This window comes from Oncorhynchus kisutch, linkage group LG3 (genome assembly GCF_002021735.2).
Source record: "Oncorhynchus kisutch isolate 150728-3 linkage group LG3, Okis_V2, whole genome shotgun sequence".
Classification (NCBI taxonomy): Eukaryota; Metazoa; Chordata; class Actinopteri; order Salmoniformes; family Salmonidae; genus Oncorhynchus; species Oncorhynchus kisutch.
The window spans coordinates 28,370,270-28,384,048 of NC_034176.2; the positions used below are offsets into that span (position 1 = coordinate 28,370,270).

Below are 13,779 nucleotides of genomic sequence, written 5' to 3' on the forward strand. Positions count from 1 at the left end.
TTCATGGCACTGTTTTCATAGCATTATGACCCCAACTAATGCTTATGCCCATCACCAATGAAAGTGTCTGCTTTAGTTCGTTATCCACATTATTGTAAGGGCAACCACAGCGATCACCTATCTAAAGAAAGATGCATCATTTTTTATGTGGGAGAAAGAAGCATAGCTTAAAAGTTACAGATAAATGTACGTTTTGCAGTTGCTTTCAAGGTAGACTATATCAGGTTGTGATGGTTATTGATCCTGATGGGTTGAAATCGAGATTCCATGGCAATGCCATTATAATTCCTCCAACTCTAAAAGGATGTTTTGCTGAGAGCAAAGAATAAAATGTTATACAGCCTGGTAAGACTTTTTGTATCCTAAAGAAATTTTGAACACTAAAAAAAAAAAAACATTAAACTTTCCATTTCAACAAGTCTGTCTTTGTCTTTAAAACATCCCAACAGTGCTGCAACTCTGTTTAAAAATACTTGCTGATATACAGTATGAGAGGCAGGGGAGGAATGAATCTTTAGAGTTTCAAATCTGGAGTGCATTTTGAAATATGAAACAGTGAACCAGGAGAGTATTTGAAAGGGTCTTGGTGCAATTGGCCGGTAACATGTATTCATATCCAAAAGGCAGGCACCTCAAGTCATGCTAGCATGCCCGGTCATACAATGGTGCAGTGTGCTCTGACCCACCCTGCAGACCCCCGGTTTGTTATTCCTGTATGTGATACTGTACACTGGAGCAGGCTCAGAGAGACAGCATGATTTCTTAAGGAAACCAGAAAGAGTGGATGGGTGCCTGCTCAGCGATGAAACAGAGGGCTATTTATCCAAGCCGTTAAATAAGGCTTCAAGAACAACACCCCCTCCAACTCCCGCTCACCAGCCCAAAAATCTCTCTCATCTGGAGAGCACAGTTTCACATCCCAAACGGCACATAACATCAAATTGTACTTAATGGCATCCAGACAAACTTTAATGTCGTTCCAAGATTCTCTCTGCATACCCCCCCATTGCAATCTCTCCCTCTCTACATTCCACATCTGGACTCCATTCCAGGTGGAATATGGTAAGAGGGGGAACGGAAGGAAGGAAAGGTGGAGGGACCAGCTGAGAAGCTGAAGATCTGAGGAGAGAAGAGTGAGATTCAGTGTTGAAAGAGGTCGGGTGGAAGTGACGTCATGATGGAGTAGGAATTTGATGATCCCTCTTGGGCATTTCCACTGGCTCTTCCCAACCTCACATTACACACCAGTACAACGAGCACTGTCGTATTCAAAGTGGCTAACACAATCACAGGTTTCTATAGCCATAACAAAACAAGTTTACTAGATACAGTATCTTCAAGAAAATAAGGTAGACATTATCTTAGCATTACTAACAGTGGTAACCATTACAGTATAAAACTAAATACAAACTACTGCTGTACTGTATCATCATGAGGTCTGATGTTGTTCCTTTCTTGAGGAAGCTATGACATCTAATGGTGGATTCAATGACAACATTGAAGCTGCTAATGGCTGACTTCCATGCAAAACCCACAGGAACCACACCCATATATCCTCAACCTAGACCACTGAATCTGTGGGATTATTCCAGTTGCTAAAAACAATACATATTAATACTTAAAATGTCTTTATAACCACTATCTATTAAATAACTTCATTGTGGACATCTCATTATTGGCTGCGTTGAAGTAATTGCACAACAAATAATGAGTAAAATAGTGTAGTACAGTAGCGTACAGTACTTGAAGGTATTGGATTGTATACATTTTTGTGAATCTGTTGGTCTTTTAAAGTTATTTACTTAAGATTTTTTTTTTTTACAAGTCCTACTACACAGAATCACCATACTGTGTTGTAAACCCCAGTACAATACATACCAAAGATGATATGTCGGACAGCCTCAGTTTAATGCAAAACTTTAACTGTGACAACGTGGCCCCCTTCTGGGAGGAAGATAAAACAGCAGTACCTGTGAAAAACTGTTTTAAGTATAAATGACCATAGTTGCAGGAAGTAGAGAGGCTGAGGGTCAAATAACATGGAAAACATCCACTTTTTACACAGTATTAATTTACCATCCTTACAAACCACTCAATGTACATTACTGTATTGTACATAGGTTGGTCATCTAGGTTTGTACCTGTAGACTTTCCATCACCATGAAGAAGAACAATGCACAAGACAGTAATTGAGTACAGTGAGACATCAAGTGCTTTGTGATGATGTGGCTCAGTTGGTAGAGCATGGTGCTAGGGTTTGATTCCCACAGGGGACCAGTATGAAAATGTATGCACTCACTACTGTAAATTGCTCTGGATAAGAGCGCCTACAGAAAAGGAATGAATAGAGCATTTCTGTTTTCACATAGAAATAAGTCGCATTTGCAAAGTATAAATAAAAAAATCTGGAAAACATATTCAACAAGTATTATCAGATGAACTATGTTGTACAGATAATGAACTACTTCCCGTATCTCTGTAAATGACAGATGGAGCACAGTGCCCAAAGGAATGATTTAAAGCTTACTGCCTTCAAGTCATAGCCATTTTATGTGTGGGATAAAAGCCAATATTTTATTTTGATTCACTGATGTACCTTTTTATTTGAGGAAAGGTAATATGTGTGTTTCTATTAGATTTGCATCACTTTTCATATATAATCACAATTACTTGGCCACATGGTTCATGCAAAAGGTCTAAGGATATTTGAGTCTACATGCATTACATATTTAAGAAATCTTACAAGCATGAGATCAATTTTAGGATCTGTAGGTAACACAAAATGACCAATTCAACTCAAAACCCAATTTCAAGAGCATCAAAGATACTATTTATTCTTACAAAACATAATGCAGAAAAAAATCTGCTCATCACCAATTTACAGAGAATAGAAGACCTACTTCCAAGCTCGTTTTATAAATTCTGAATGTTGTTCCCAGTACAGCCAGGTTATAGTACAAATGAACCTGACTGTGTGTCCACAATGATTTTGCAGGTAGACAGAGGTGGGACCAGTAGGCCAAATGTACCCATCTATAGGATGATCTACAGGATGAGAAGGGGTCCACATGGTGTTTATTGTCCAGGGAGCTGGAAGGTTTAGCCTACATTACATAATTTTCAACAACACAAGCTGTTGATGGTACAATTGCATAGCTAACTATACAAAAGGCCAAGCAAGATACATGTAGTTTTATCCTAACATATTTTTCAAAAACATTGGTGTTTTTATGACACTGTCTTTCTGTGGGTGCTGCTGTGAAGAAACAGAATATACAGCAATAGCATCAGCAAACCTCTTCACACTAAAATAGCACTACAAGTCATGCAGCCCTGTGCATACACACGTCATCAGATGTCATATGATACAGTACTATATATTGTTCTATAAAAGAAACATTCACAAAAATGTTTTTATTTATACATCACATCTTTATATTCCCTTATTTCAAATTTTAAAAAGCAATAAAGCAAATGCGCATTTCATAATTCCAACTAAACTGATGTGCTACCACGAGGCAAAACCCAACAGGCTCGGCCTGACATTCTAAACCTTTCAATAGTGATCCCAATAGCAGGGGGAAATGGCAGCAACGCAGGCACTTAAACCATCACTTCAAAAGGAATGATCAAAAATCTTACTCAAGTTGAATTCCAAACACACGCACGTAAGCACACACACACACACACACACAAATGCACACAACCACAAATATAGTACACATTTTGACACAGATGAAAGTTCTCCCTTTGCATATGTAGGTCTTCTGTCTTTCAAATGCCTTGGAATTCAAATGAAGAGTTTATTTCCCTTCCTCCGAACAGGTCAGCAGGAGACTCAATGCTGTTTAAAGGATTAAAATGGTACGCTCTGTCATTGATCTGATTCATATACCAGTTCTGTTTTGTAATAAGTTGGTGTAAATGTGGCAGGTGTAGTAGCCCACTAAGTTGTCTGAATGAGATGTTATATTATTATATCATTTTTTTTTTTTAAACCTTTATTTAACTAGGCAAGTCAGTTAAAAACAAATTCTTATTTTCAATGAGGCCTAGGAACAGTGGGTTAAGTGCCTTGTTCAGGGGCAGAACAATAGTTTTTTACCTTGTCAGCTCAGGGATTCGATCATGCAACCTTTCGGTTATTAATCCAACGCTCTAACCACTAGGCTACCTGCCGCCCGATACAGCTGTACATTAACGATAACAATACATCTATAAGGGCTAAACCGGGAGGGCCTGGGAAAAGAAAAGTTCCATCCAAACCTCATAGTAACTGAATTAGAAACCTGGAGAGAATAGTTAAATGCTATAGAAAAGGCACAACCTCTGATGTGTTGGCACTCCCACACCCGTTACCCAGCCCATGGTCTATTGCTCTGAGCCTCAGTGGCGGGGTGAGACGGTGGCACAGGGGACAGTGCCAAGGCCCTGGTAATTCTCGCGGGCATGCTTCTCACAGAACATCTCCTCTCCCACCCAGAAGTGACCTCGCATCTTCAGGTTGAGTCCGCACTCTGGTGTAGAACAGGTGTAGCACTCTGGGTGGCGGAAGCGGTCGTCCATGATGCGCACTGCCTGTGTACTGCAGACAGATGGACACAGTCGTACTCAACACAAACATTGTTTCAGCAGCTTATTATTACTTATTATTTGTCATCAGTTACGCAATTACCCCTATGGGCAGAGAGAACATGTCACAATTACCCCTATGGGCAGAGAGAACATGTCACAATTACCCCTATGGGCAGAGAGAACATGTCACAATTACCCCTATGGGCAGAGAGAACATGTCATAATTATCCCTGTGGACAGAGAGAACATGTCACAATTACCCCTGTGGACAGAGAGAACATGTCACAATTACCCCTGTGGACATGTAGACAGCATGTGACATGAGGTGACTCTTACACAATGCTGGTGCCACACTTCTCACAGGTGTGGTACTTGGGGACTCCGCCCCCGGGTGATGTGGGTTTGGGAGGGGTGGGTTTGGGCGAGAGTCCTGGGAACCGCACAGTTGCCTCTGCATAGAACAAACCAGAGAGCAGCAGGAGACCAGAGTCAGACAGAGCCGACACCGTTTGTCTGAACACCACCAGTTTATGATCCGGGTCACACAGTTCATGACACCAGTGACATATGCTGGTTGTTATCACTTCATAAAACTATTATTACCATCTCCGCTTGTAAAAGTAAAAACAACAACACTCACACTCTACTGTCCATTGAAAACAATGCTCTAAGTCAGAGTTTGTATGCAAGAGTTTCCTTATCGGACTTTATTTCTGCTCTGGACCAGGGGATGGCCTGATGTTTCTATCGATATCAAATAACTGTCTGAGTATCCAGAAAAGAATACAAGGTTGATGAAACAATTGAGTAAAATTGTGGTAAATTGTGTTGAATTTGACAATAACCGTTATCTACAAATAACCTCTATCGACCTCAGAGTTGACCCATCAAATAGGTTTCAAATGGGACAGTACATCCTACACACCTGTTTATTAGACCAGAGAGACAGTGAAGACGAGTGTGTTTATGGGAGGATCTGCTCACCCTTCTCATCAGACTCCAGAACCTCCTGCAGCATGCGGAAGGTGTTGGACTGTCGAGGGGCCGTGCGGGACTCCTTGTTCTCTTGGATCATCTTGTAGACCTCTGAATCCCGGTCAAACCGCTGCATGGCAAAGTCCGAGCCAGAACTGCAGTGGGAGACAGAAGGGATGTAGCCATTACCTATTACGTACCCACTCTGATAAATAGACTGATCAGTCAACCCATATCTATATACATTCCATGTACAATCTATGTTCTATGTCCTGTACATGTGTACATTCCGTGTACGGTAGACGGTGTAATAATGTCCACATATGTTCAAGGCGATGTGTACATTGTGGAGAACTTATGTGGGGTTAGTTTGAGAGAATCCAGAGGAAATTAAGATAGGGGCAGCAGTCAGCTTTGTGACTGACCTTCCAGCCCAAAGTCTACATTGCATACCCCCAGGAAAGTCGCCAAAGCCAGCCTCCAATCGCAGTCCAAACATTCACAACTGACCTGGATCACCTTGCTATCCACTTACAGCAGCAACTGCTCTAGTCTGAAAATGTCCTGCAGGCAAGGTAAAGAACACATATTGAAAATGCCTGTGTAGAGTAGACGGTGCCATGTTATCAACTAAGTAGCATACATTATTGGTGTAGTGTTTGGGTATTAAGGTGAAGACATTCTAGCTTATGGCTAGTAAAGTAGAACTGTGGCTAAAGCCTTCCTGATACCCACCACCACAGCAGCCATGATTGGCCAAATAAAGTGGGCAATCCGGCTGTTTGACTCCAGGCATTCCTGGATGGAAAATCACAGAGATGTGTAATTTCTATCACGTACCACTACCCCTCTCTCATGCCATTATTACATTTATGACCCACTGGAGCCAATGGACACCTTTTAGCTTTGAGGCAAGATAACTTGAGGAAACTTGAGCCAATGCATGTTTTGTGGCCATTTTGGACCAATGGGAGTACTTGTGATGGGACATAGTCTTAAGAGTAAACCCCTCAGGGTAGTTTCTCTGCTGCCTAGCTAATTAGCAGACTAGCAGGCAGCACAGTAGCACTGCACTTACAGGTTTATGAGCACCACATTCTTAGCCACTGGGGTGGTGGATTGAAAAAGTGGTTCACTTTATTGTTCATTCAACAGCAACTGTGTGTGGTTGCCATTGTTATATTTTCATTGCCTAGCAACAACTGAAAGAGAAAAAAATGGACAGAAAGATGACAGTCAAATGTACACACGGACCTATGCACAGAATACTGTGGTCAACATTGTTTGCCTGCAGGTAGCATTTCAGTCAGTCAGGTTGTGTGTGAAACCGGTCAGACAGACCCTCAGTCCACAGGTGCGGTGTATTGCCCTTCACCAGCAGAGAATTGAGCAGAACATCCCTGCTAAACTGTCAGTAAAAGTCTGCCAATTCTCATCAGCTGGATCTCTCTCTGTGTTATCATATGCCAGGTTACAGCACATCTGTCAAAAACACTGACTGTATAAATTCCCCCTGTGCTGATCTAATCTAAGACAATACCATGGAAAATAATAATCATTCACATGGATAATCCTGTTTAAGGCACTATGGAAATGGAGAGGTGTGTGCATGCATTCATGTGGACTGGAGTTCGTGCCTGCCTTTCATCAGCTGGAACAGGAGATGTCAAAACGATGAGACAAACCTCAATGCTTAAACTCTTTCCTTTGCATTATAGAACATGGTTTAAATTGAAAACAGACTCTCCAACACACCCTCCAAGACTTCATCATGCTCCACTCCACCCTGCTAAATCCAATTCCCTTTCCCCCTCATTCACATTACATCTTCAAACCAATGGGCATACTGGGTCAAATGTACTAAGAGCACAAAAGCATGGGAGCAAAGCAAACATAACGGCAGAACAGTGAACTGCAGAAACGTACAGATGGAGGGAAATCTGTTACAAAAACAGCCATAACTTGCCTAAGCTATATCATAATATACTGCATGTATGCATACTCAAAAGAAGAGTACAACTGGAATAGGCTACACATAACACACAGTATCTGGAAATAATATTGTTAGTTGGCTTTCCAGTAAGTACTTTGTGGACTCCACAACAGTCAGAATGTTTTTAAGAAACCACTCGAGAAATGTGCACATGGAAAAAGCATCCTTTTCATGTTTCCACAGCCACAGAGAACACCTGATCTTCTTCGAGTGAAAATGCATGTCTTTAAACAAGCCTCAGTCAAAACAGATGCTATCACTGCTGCCAGCTCCAACAGCATTCTCCAGTGTGAGAACAATAGGGCTGTTGGTGTTGTGTTGGTGTTGTTTGCATTGCTTCATTCAAAAACACGGCCATACTAATTAAAGCCAGTTGCCCCTAAACTCATTACCAAATACAATAAAAGTCAGAAATAACTCACCTCAGAAATAAAGAGGGAACAAAGAGGAGAATTCCTTTACAACTAGATAATCTTTGCTTTCAGATGTAACAGTTGTTCTTGGCTGCATGTCTATCCTCAGCTGTGGTAACCCAGCAAACACACAAAAACACAAGCACACACGCAGAGGCACACACCTATGTATATATACACACCAAACAGGAGCAGATTGACTTTCGGAGTGAAAAAAGGAGCGTCTCTTGGGGTGTCTCTTAGCCTGTGATTGGCTGAGTCAGAGGGGGGGGGGGGGGGGGGGGGCTTGATGTGAAGCCTGGGGACTACAGAGAGGGGGGCCAATTAAGGGAAGAATCCCTCTCATTAGCACGGCTAAAAACAGACTACCTGAGAGGTTTGTAAGGAACAGGTTTGAAAAATCTCTACTTTCTTCTTTTTGGCTGAGTAAATAGCACTACAGTATGAGAGCACTGACTCTCAGAGTAAGGTACAATCAAAATGTCTAATCAATTAAGTCAATGTTTGATGAAGACAGCTGAATCCTTCAATGCACACTAAAATAGTCTGACTTGTAGCTCCAAGATCAACCACATCTGTTTTGGTTAACTAAGTGCTGCGTAATGCGTTTTTACATGTTACTGAATTGCTACAGGAGTTTGTTTTACCCTAAGCCTGTTTGTAGTAAGTCATAATCACATATTCAAAATGCACAACATCAACATACGTTAGAGTGGGTAAATTTGTACTGTACATCGTGGTAGATCTGTAGAGGAGCCGAGGATTGAGAATGTTCTTACCTGCGTCTGGGGGAGACAGACAGCTCGCGGTCAATAGGGCTATGGGGCGAGTAATGTCCTGGAGGGGTGGGGGTTCGACTGGTCACAGAGTTAGTCCTGAAGTCCGGAGAAGAGAACTCCTGTGGAGACAAAGAGATGTACAGGTCAGACTGGTCTGATCTGCATGGATCATCTTCTTCTGCTCGGTCAAACCACCTGCAGATGCTGAAACCCAGACATGCACTTTATAGAGTGGAACGAGTTTATAGAGTTGAGAAACCTGATGAGACCATGAGAAAGAAAGCACCATGTGATGCAATATCTCAATAAAGAAGTCAGATAAAGAAATAGCTATATTCCTTTCACTTACTGGATTTTATTTAATGTTGTTTCAAAAACGTTGCTACATCAAGGGTGGATTGGCAGTGAAGAGAATGTTCTGAAAAAATCACACCAACTAAAGAAAGAGATGAGCCTGGATGGGAAAAACGTTCTTTAAGCGAATAGACAGACAAAGAGCTGGACAGGTCCACATGAATAGGAACAGTCAAGGTCAGAAAGGGAGGGCTCTATGTGAACAGGTGACAGAAATGACCTCCCGGGGCCAGTTCAGTTGGGTGCAATGATCATGTACCAGTGTAAAGGTTTGAAATGATTATGTTTTTGTCAAATCCAATATATTTGTGGGCGTCTTGGGTTAATTTGCAGGGTACAAATTATTTATAATTATGTTCTGGCCCCCAGACCATCCGCTCAAGAAAAAAAAAAAAACGGCCCGCGGCTGAATCTAGTTGATGACCCCTGCCCTAGTGGCACTGACTTTAAGGACTTTTGGGGGTCAATCCACAAAGCAGATTTACCTAACCTTGGTGGAAATTTAAGAGATCTCCAGGGTTAGCCATCCCTGAGTCCGGGTCTGGTAACGTATACATCTGAAGGTTAACAAAGCTATGGTAAAGCTATGGCAGAAGTTTAGGTAAGAGGGTTTTAAAGATCAACATACGTTAGAGTGGGTAAATTTGTACTGTACATCGTGGAAGATCTGTAGAGCACAATGCATCGATCTACAAAACTCAAGGCTTACTTTTTGATAGAAAATACAATGATGAAATGTATTGTGTGGATTGGAACCAATAGGATTGTCTGTCATGTAGAATCAAGTCAGCTCTATTAATTTCATTCTACAGTATCTGTTAAGTTTTACCTTACTGAATACACCCCAGATGTTCAGAATACACACACAAGCCTTCACTTCCTCAACCTTATTTGTGTACAGTAATGAACTAACAGTTCTAATTCTGGTAGCCATGGCGGAAGGTTGCTACAGTCATCATGACTGGTGCTAAAAAGAGGCTCTGATTTGTCATGGTGTTCCTCCTGCCCTTCCCATACTGCGGGTTTCAATGGAGTGATCACGAGACACTCCCAGCATTCCTGTCCTTTACCTAACTCGTCCCTCCTTATCAAGCTCTCATTTATCTCCCAGCCCTAACTCCACGTGAAGGCTGCCTGCCTGCCTGCCTGCTTTTGTCAACCTTGTTAGCTTTTGATTGCTATTTATATCTAAGCTGGGACTCAGGCCCCAGGCCTGATGACGGAGATGCTGTTCGCATGGTAACAGATGTTTGGCATTGGCTCTATTGTTTGTTTGAATAGAAGGGGAGAGCCAACGTGTACTTCCATTGTGGACGCCAGATGTCCTACAATTATGCATGGCAGTTATAAACCATTATACCGCATTGGGAAAGAGCAAATGGCAAACTTTAGCAACTTATTCACCTCGGCATGATATGGTTTACTGACAATGCTTCCTACTTCCATTACCTAACTGCTCACTGCTAGAGTACCAGCTTGGCAGGAAGCTACTGCCACTGATGGTGGATTATGAATGTGTCTCATTATGGCCGTTTACCATTGAAAGAAAATGGTCAAGGTTCCCGTCTGTGTAAGCGGTCTATCCTTCCTTCGGGTAAACATACAGTTCCTTCATAATCTCTGGCAAGCTCACTAGAGAAACGGAACACCCACTGACACAGACAGGATTTTTTTCAATGTGAAACTGCCCAATAACACCTGCCCAAAAATGAGCCTGTGAGATGTCTCGCCTTCTCTTCGGTCTCTAGCTACTGCTTTTATTAAGCCACAAGAGGGAGCTATAGTGACATCATTGGTTACAGCCAAGCAGTAGATCCTTAGAGATCCTGAAAACATGGGACTGAATGGCTGTGTGTGTATGCATGAGTTTGAGCGTGCGTTTGGTATGCACACTTGTGCAAGTTTAATGGTATTATGCGTTTCCTATGTGGTGTCGGTTCGAAGAGAATTTCACCCCAGGGACATGGGGCACCCAGAACACAGTGCACACACCTGGTCCACTTCTGAGCAACTCATAACTCAGCCCAGACACTTTTACTGTCAGGAATCCCAGAAAACAGTTTGATTTTACTACAGTGCTATGCACTGCATCTAACTGTGACCACCTGAGATCCAATTCTAAAAGTCTCTCAGACACGCAACAAAATATTTATTTTCTATGGGGTATTCAGTTAAATCAAAAGTGAAATGAAGCTTGAAAAGTGAACAAAAAAAGATCAGTCACTTTATTTATGCTCTACAGATGGTCATACCATCATCAAACTATATGCTGATAAGCAACTGCTTGCTAGGGTTAGGGTTAGGGTAAGGGTTATGGTTAGGGTAAGGGTTAGGGTTATGGTTAGGGTAAGGGTTAGGGTTAGGGTAAGGGTTAGGGTAAGGGTTAGGGTAAGGGTTAGGGTTAGGGTAAGGGTTAGGGTTATGGTAAGGGTTATGGTAAGGGTAAGGGTTAGGGTTAGGGTAAGGGTTATGGTTATGGTTAGGGTTATGGTTAGGGTAAGGGTTAGGGTAAGGGTTAGGGTAAGGGTTAGATTAAGGATCAGGGTTCACCAAAAGGCGGCCCACGGGGTAAATTTGTCCCATGGCTGATTTTATTTGGCACCTCAATTGTTCAGAGCAAAATAAATAAACAGCGCATTCAGAAAGTATTCAGACCCCTTGATTTTTTTCCCCATTTGGTTACGTTACAGCCTTATTATAAAATGTATTAAATAGTTTTTTACCCCTCAATTTAAACATAATACCCCATAATGACAGAGCAAACAGTGATTTTTTTTGCAAATATATTAAAAGTCAAAAACTGAAATATTACACTTACATAAGTATACAATCCTTCACTTAGTACTTTGTTGAAACGACTTCGGCAATGATTACAGCCTGGAGTCTTCTTAGGTATGACGCTATAAACTTGGCACACCCGTATTTGAGAAGTTTCTCCCATTCTTCTCTGTATATCCTATCAAGCTCTGTCAGGTTGGATAGGGAGCTTCGCTGCACAACTATTGTCAGGTCTCTCCAGAGATGGGGGTCAAATCCGGGCTCTGGCTGGTCCACTCAAGGACATTCAGAGACTTGTCCTGAAGCCACTCCTGCGTTGTCTTGGCTGTGTGCTTAGGGTCGTTGTCCTGTTGGAAGGTGAACCCTCGACCCATTCTGATGTCCTGAGCGCTCTGGAGGAGATTTTCATAAAGGGTCTCATAGACGAACTCTGGAGCTCTGTCAGAATGACCATAGGGTTCTTGGTCACCTCCCTGACCAAGGCCCTTCTCCCCCGATTGCTCAGTTTGGCAGGGCGGCCAGCTCTAGGAAGAATCTTGGTGGTTCCAAACATCTTCCATTTAAGAATGATGGAGGCCACTGTGTTCTTGGGGACCTTCAATGCTGCATAAATGTTTTGGTACCTTTCCCCAGATCTGTGCCCTCGACACAATCCTGTTTCTGAGCTCTACAGAGAATTCCTTCAACCTCATGGCTTGGTTTTTGCTCTGACTTGCACAGTCATCTGTGGGAACTTATATGGACAGGTGTGTGCCTTTCAAAACCATGTTCAATCAATTGAATTTACCACAGGTGGACTCTAATCAAGTTGTAGAAACATCCAAATGGTGATCAATGGAAACAGGATGCACCTGAGCTCACAGCAAAAGGTCTGAATACTTTTTTTCTAAAAACCTGTTTTCACTTTGTCCTTATTGGGTATTGTGTGTAGATTAATGAGGAAAAAACAAAAAATGCATAACATTTTAGAATAAGGCTAACATAACAAAATGTGGAAAAAGTCAAGGGGTCTGAATACTTTCTGAAAGCACTGTATAATGTGAAATAGGACAAATATAAGCGCCCACCTAATTATTATTATTTATGTGACTCCCTTTCCATCCTCGTCATCAGTTGGCATCAATGCCCCCACAGACCCATCCCAGGAAAAGCTGCGTCTCCACCCCACCCCTCTCCACTCCAGCAACAGAACAGGCCTGGGGCCTGAAGCTGACTGAGGCATGGGCACTGGTGGAGCCAGGGACTCTCTGTCTCCATAACCACCAGCAGCCGCTTCCAATTCAGCAGCTCTTTGAACAATGGCTCTGCTCTCAATCGGTCCAGTTTTCCATTTATTTTTCCAGTGCTTGTGCAGATCACTGCTCACTGCTCTATGCCAGGAAGCTTTTACCCGGAACGATCAGTGGCATTCCTCACTGTAATTCCTCTCAGGGTCATTATTTCCCCAGAAACAAGGGCCAGATATTGTTAGTTGTCACCTTCTCCATGTCATCTTTGAAAAAGTGCAGAAAACTTCTCCCTTCTCCTCCTGCTATTGGCTACAGTAGTCAAAATGTCAGTCTTTTCCTATTGAAATCCTTTCTAACGGCTACATGTCATCTTGGGATAACCTGTAGTTGTACTTTTATAAACATCTTGCTAATGAAGAAGTAAGAGTCCAAATCAGGGAGCGTTACATCAGAGAACATCGTTATTTCCTCTGAGATTCGATGAAGTCTCCTGTCAGTATCAGATACCAACTGAAGCCATGTTTTCAGAAACAAGTTTTAGCTAGTCAAGTGAGTGAGCACTTTAATTACAGCTGTGATCCATGAGGCATGAGAGGAAAGAAGGAATAAAGAAAAAAGTTCAACAAAAGCAACAAACAGGCAAGGAAAAACAAAGGTTGGACGACGACAGGGACTAAGCAGCT

The 13,779-nt window shown here is 42.2% G+C and overlaps 1 protein-coding gene across 1 annotated transcript in view; it reads right to left on the bottom strand.

The window, feature by feature from the left end:
• Nucleotides 1-2,803: 2,803 nt before the first annotated feature.
• LOC109879630 (PDZ and LIM domain protein 2) overlaps nt 2,804-13,779 on the bottom strand; it is a 58,802-nt gene continuing 47,826 nt past the window's right edge. Inside the window, exons 7-10 of the mRNA XM_020471797.2 lie at nt 8,736-8,854; nt 5,560-5,705; nt 4,912-5,026; nt 2,804-4,585 (exon numbers count right to left, since the gene is read on the bottom strand). Coding sequence (XP_020327386.1) covers nt 4,387-4,585; nt 4,912-5,026; nt 5,560-5,705; nt 8,736-8,854 — 579 coding nt within the window. The 3' untranslated portion in view covers nt 2,804-4,386. The remainder of the gene's footprint in view (nt 4,586-4,911; nt 5,027-5,559; nt 5,706-8,735; nt 8,855-13,779) is intronic.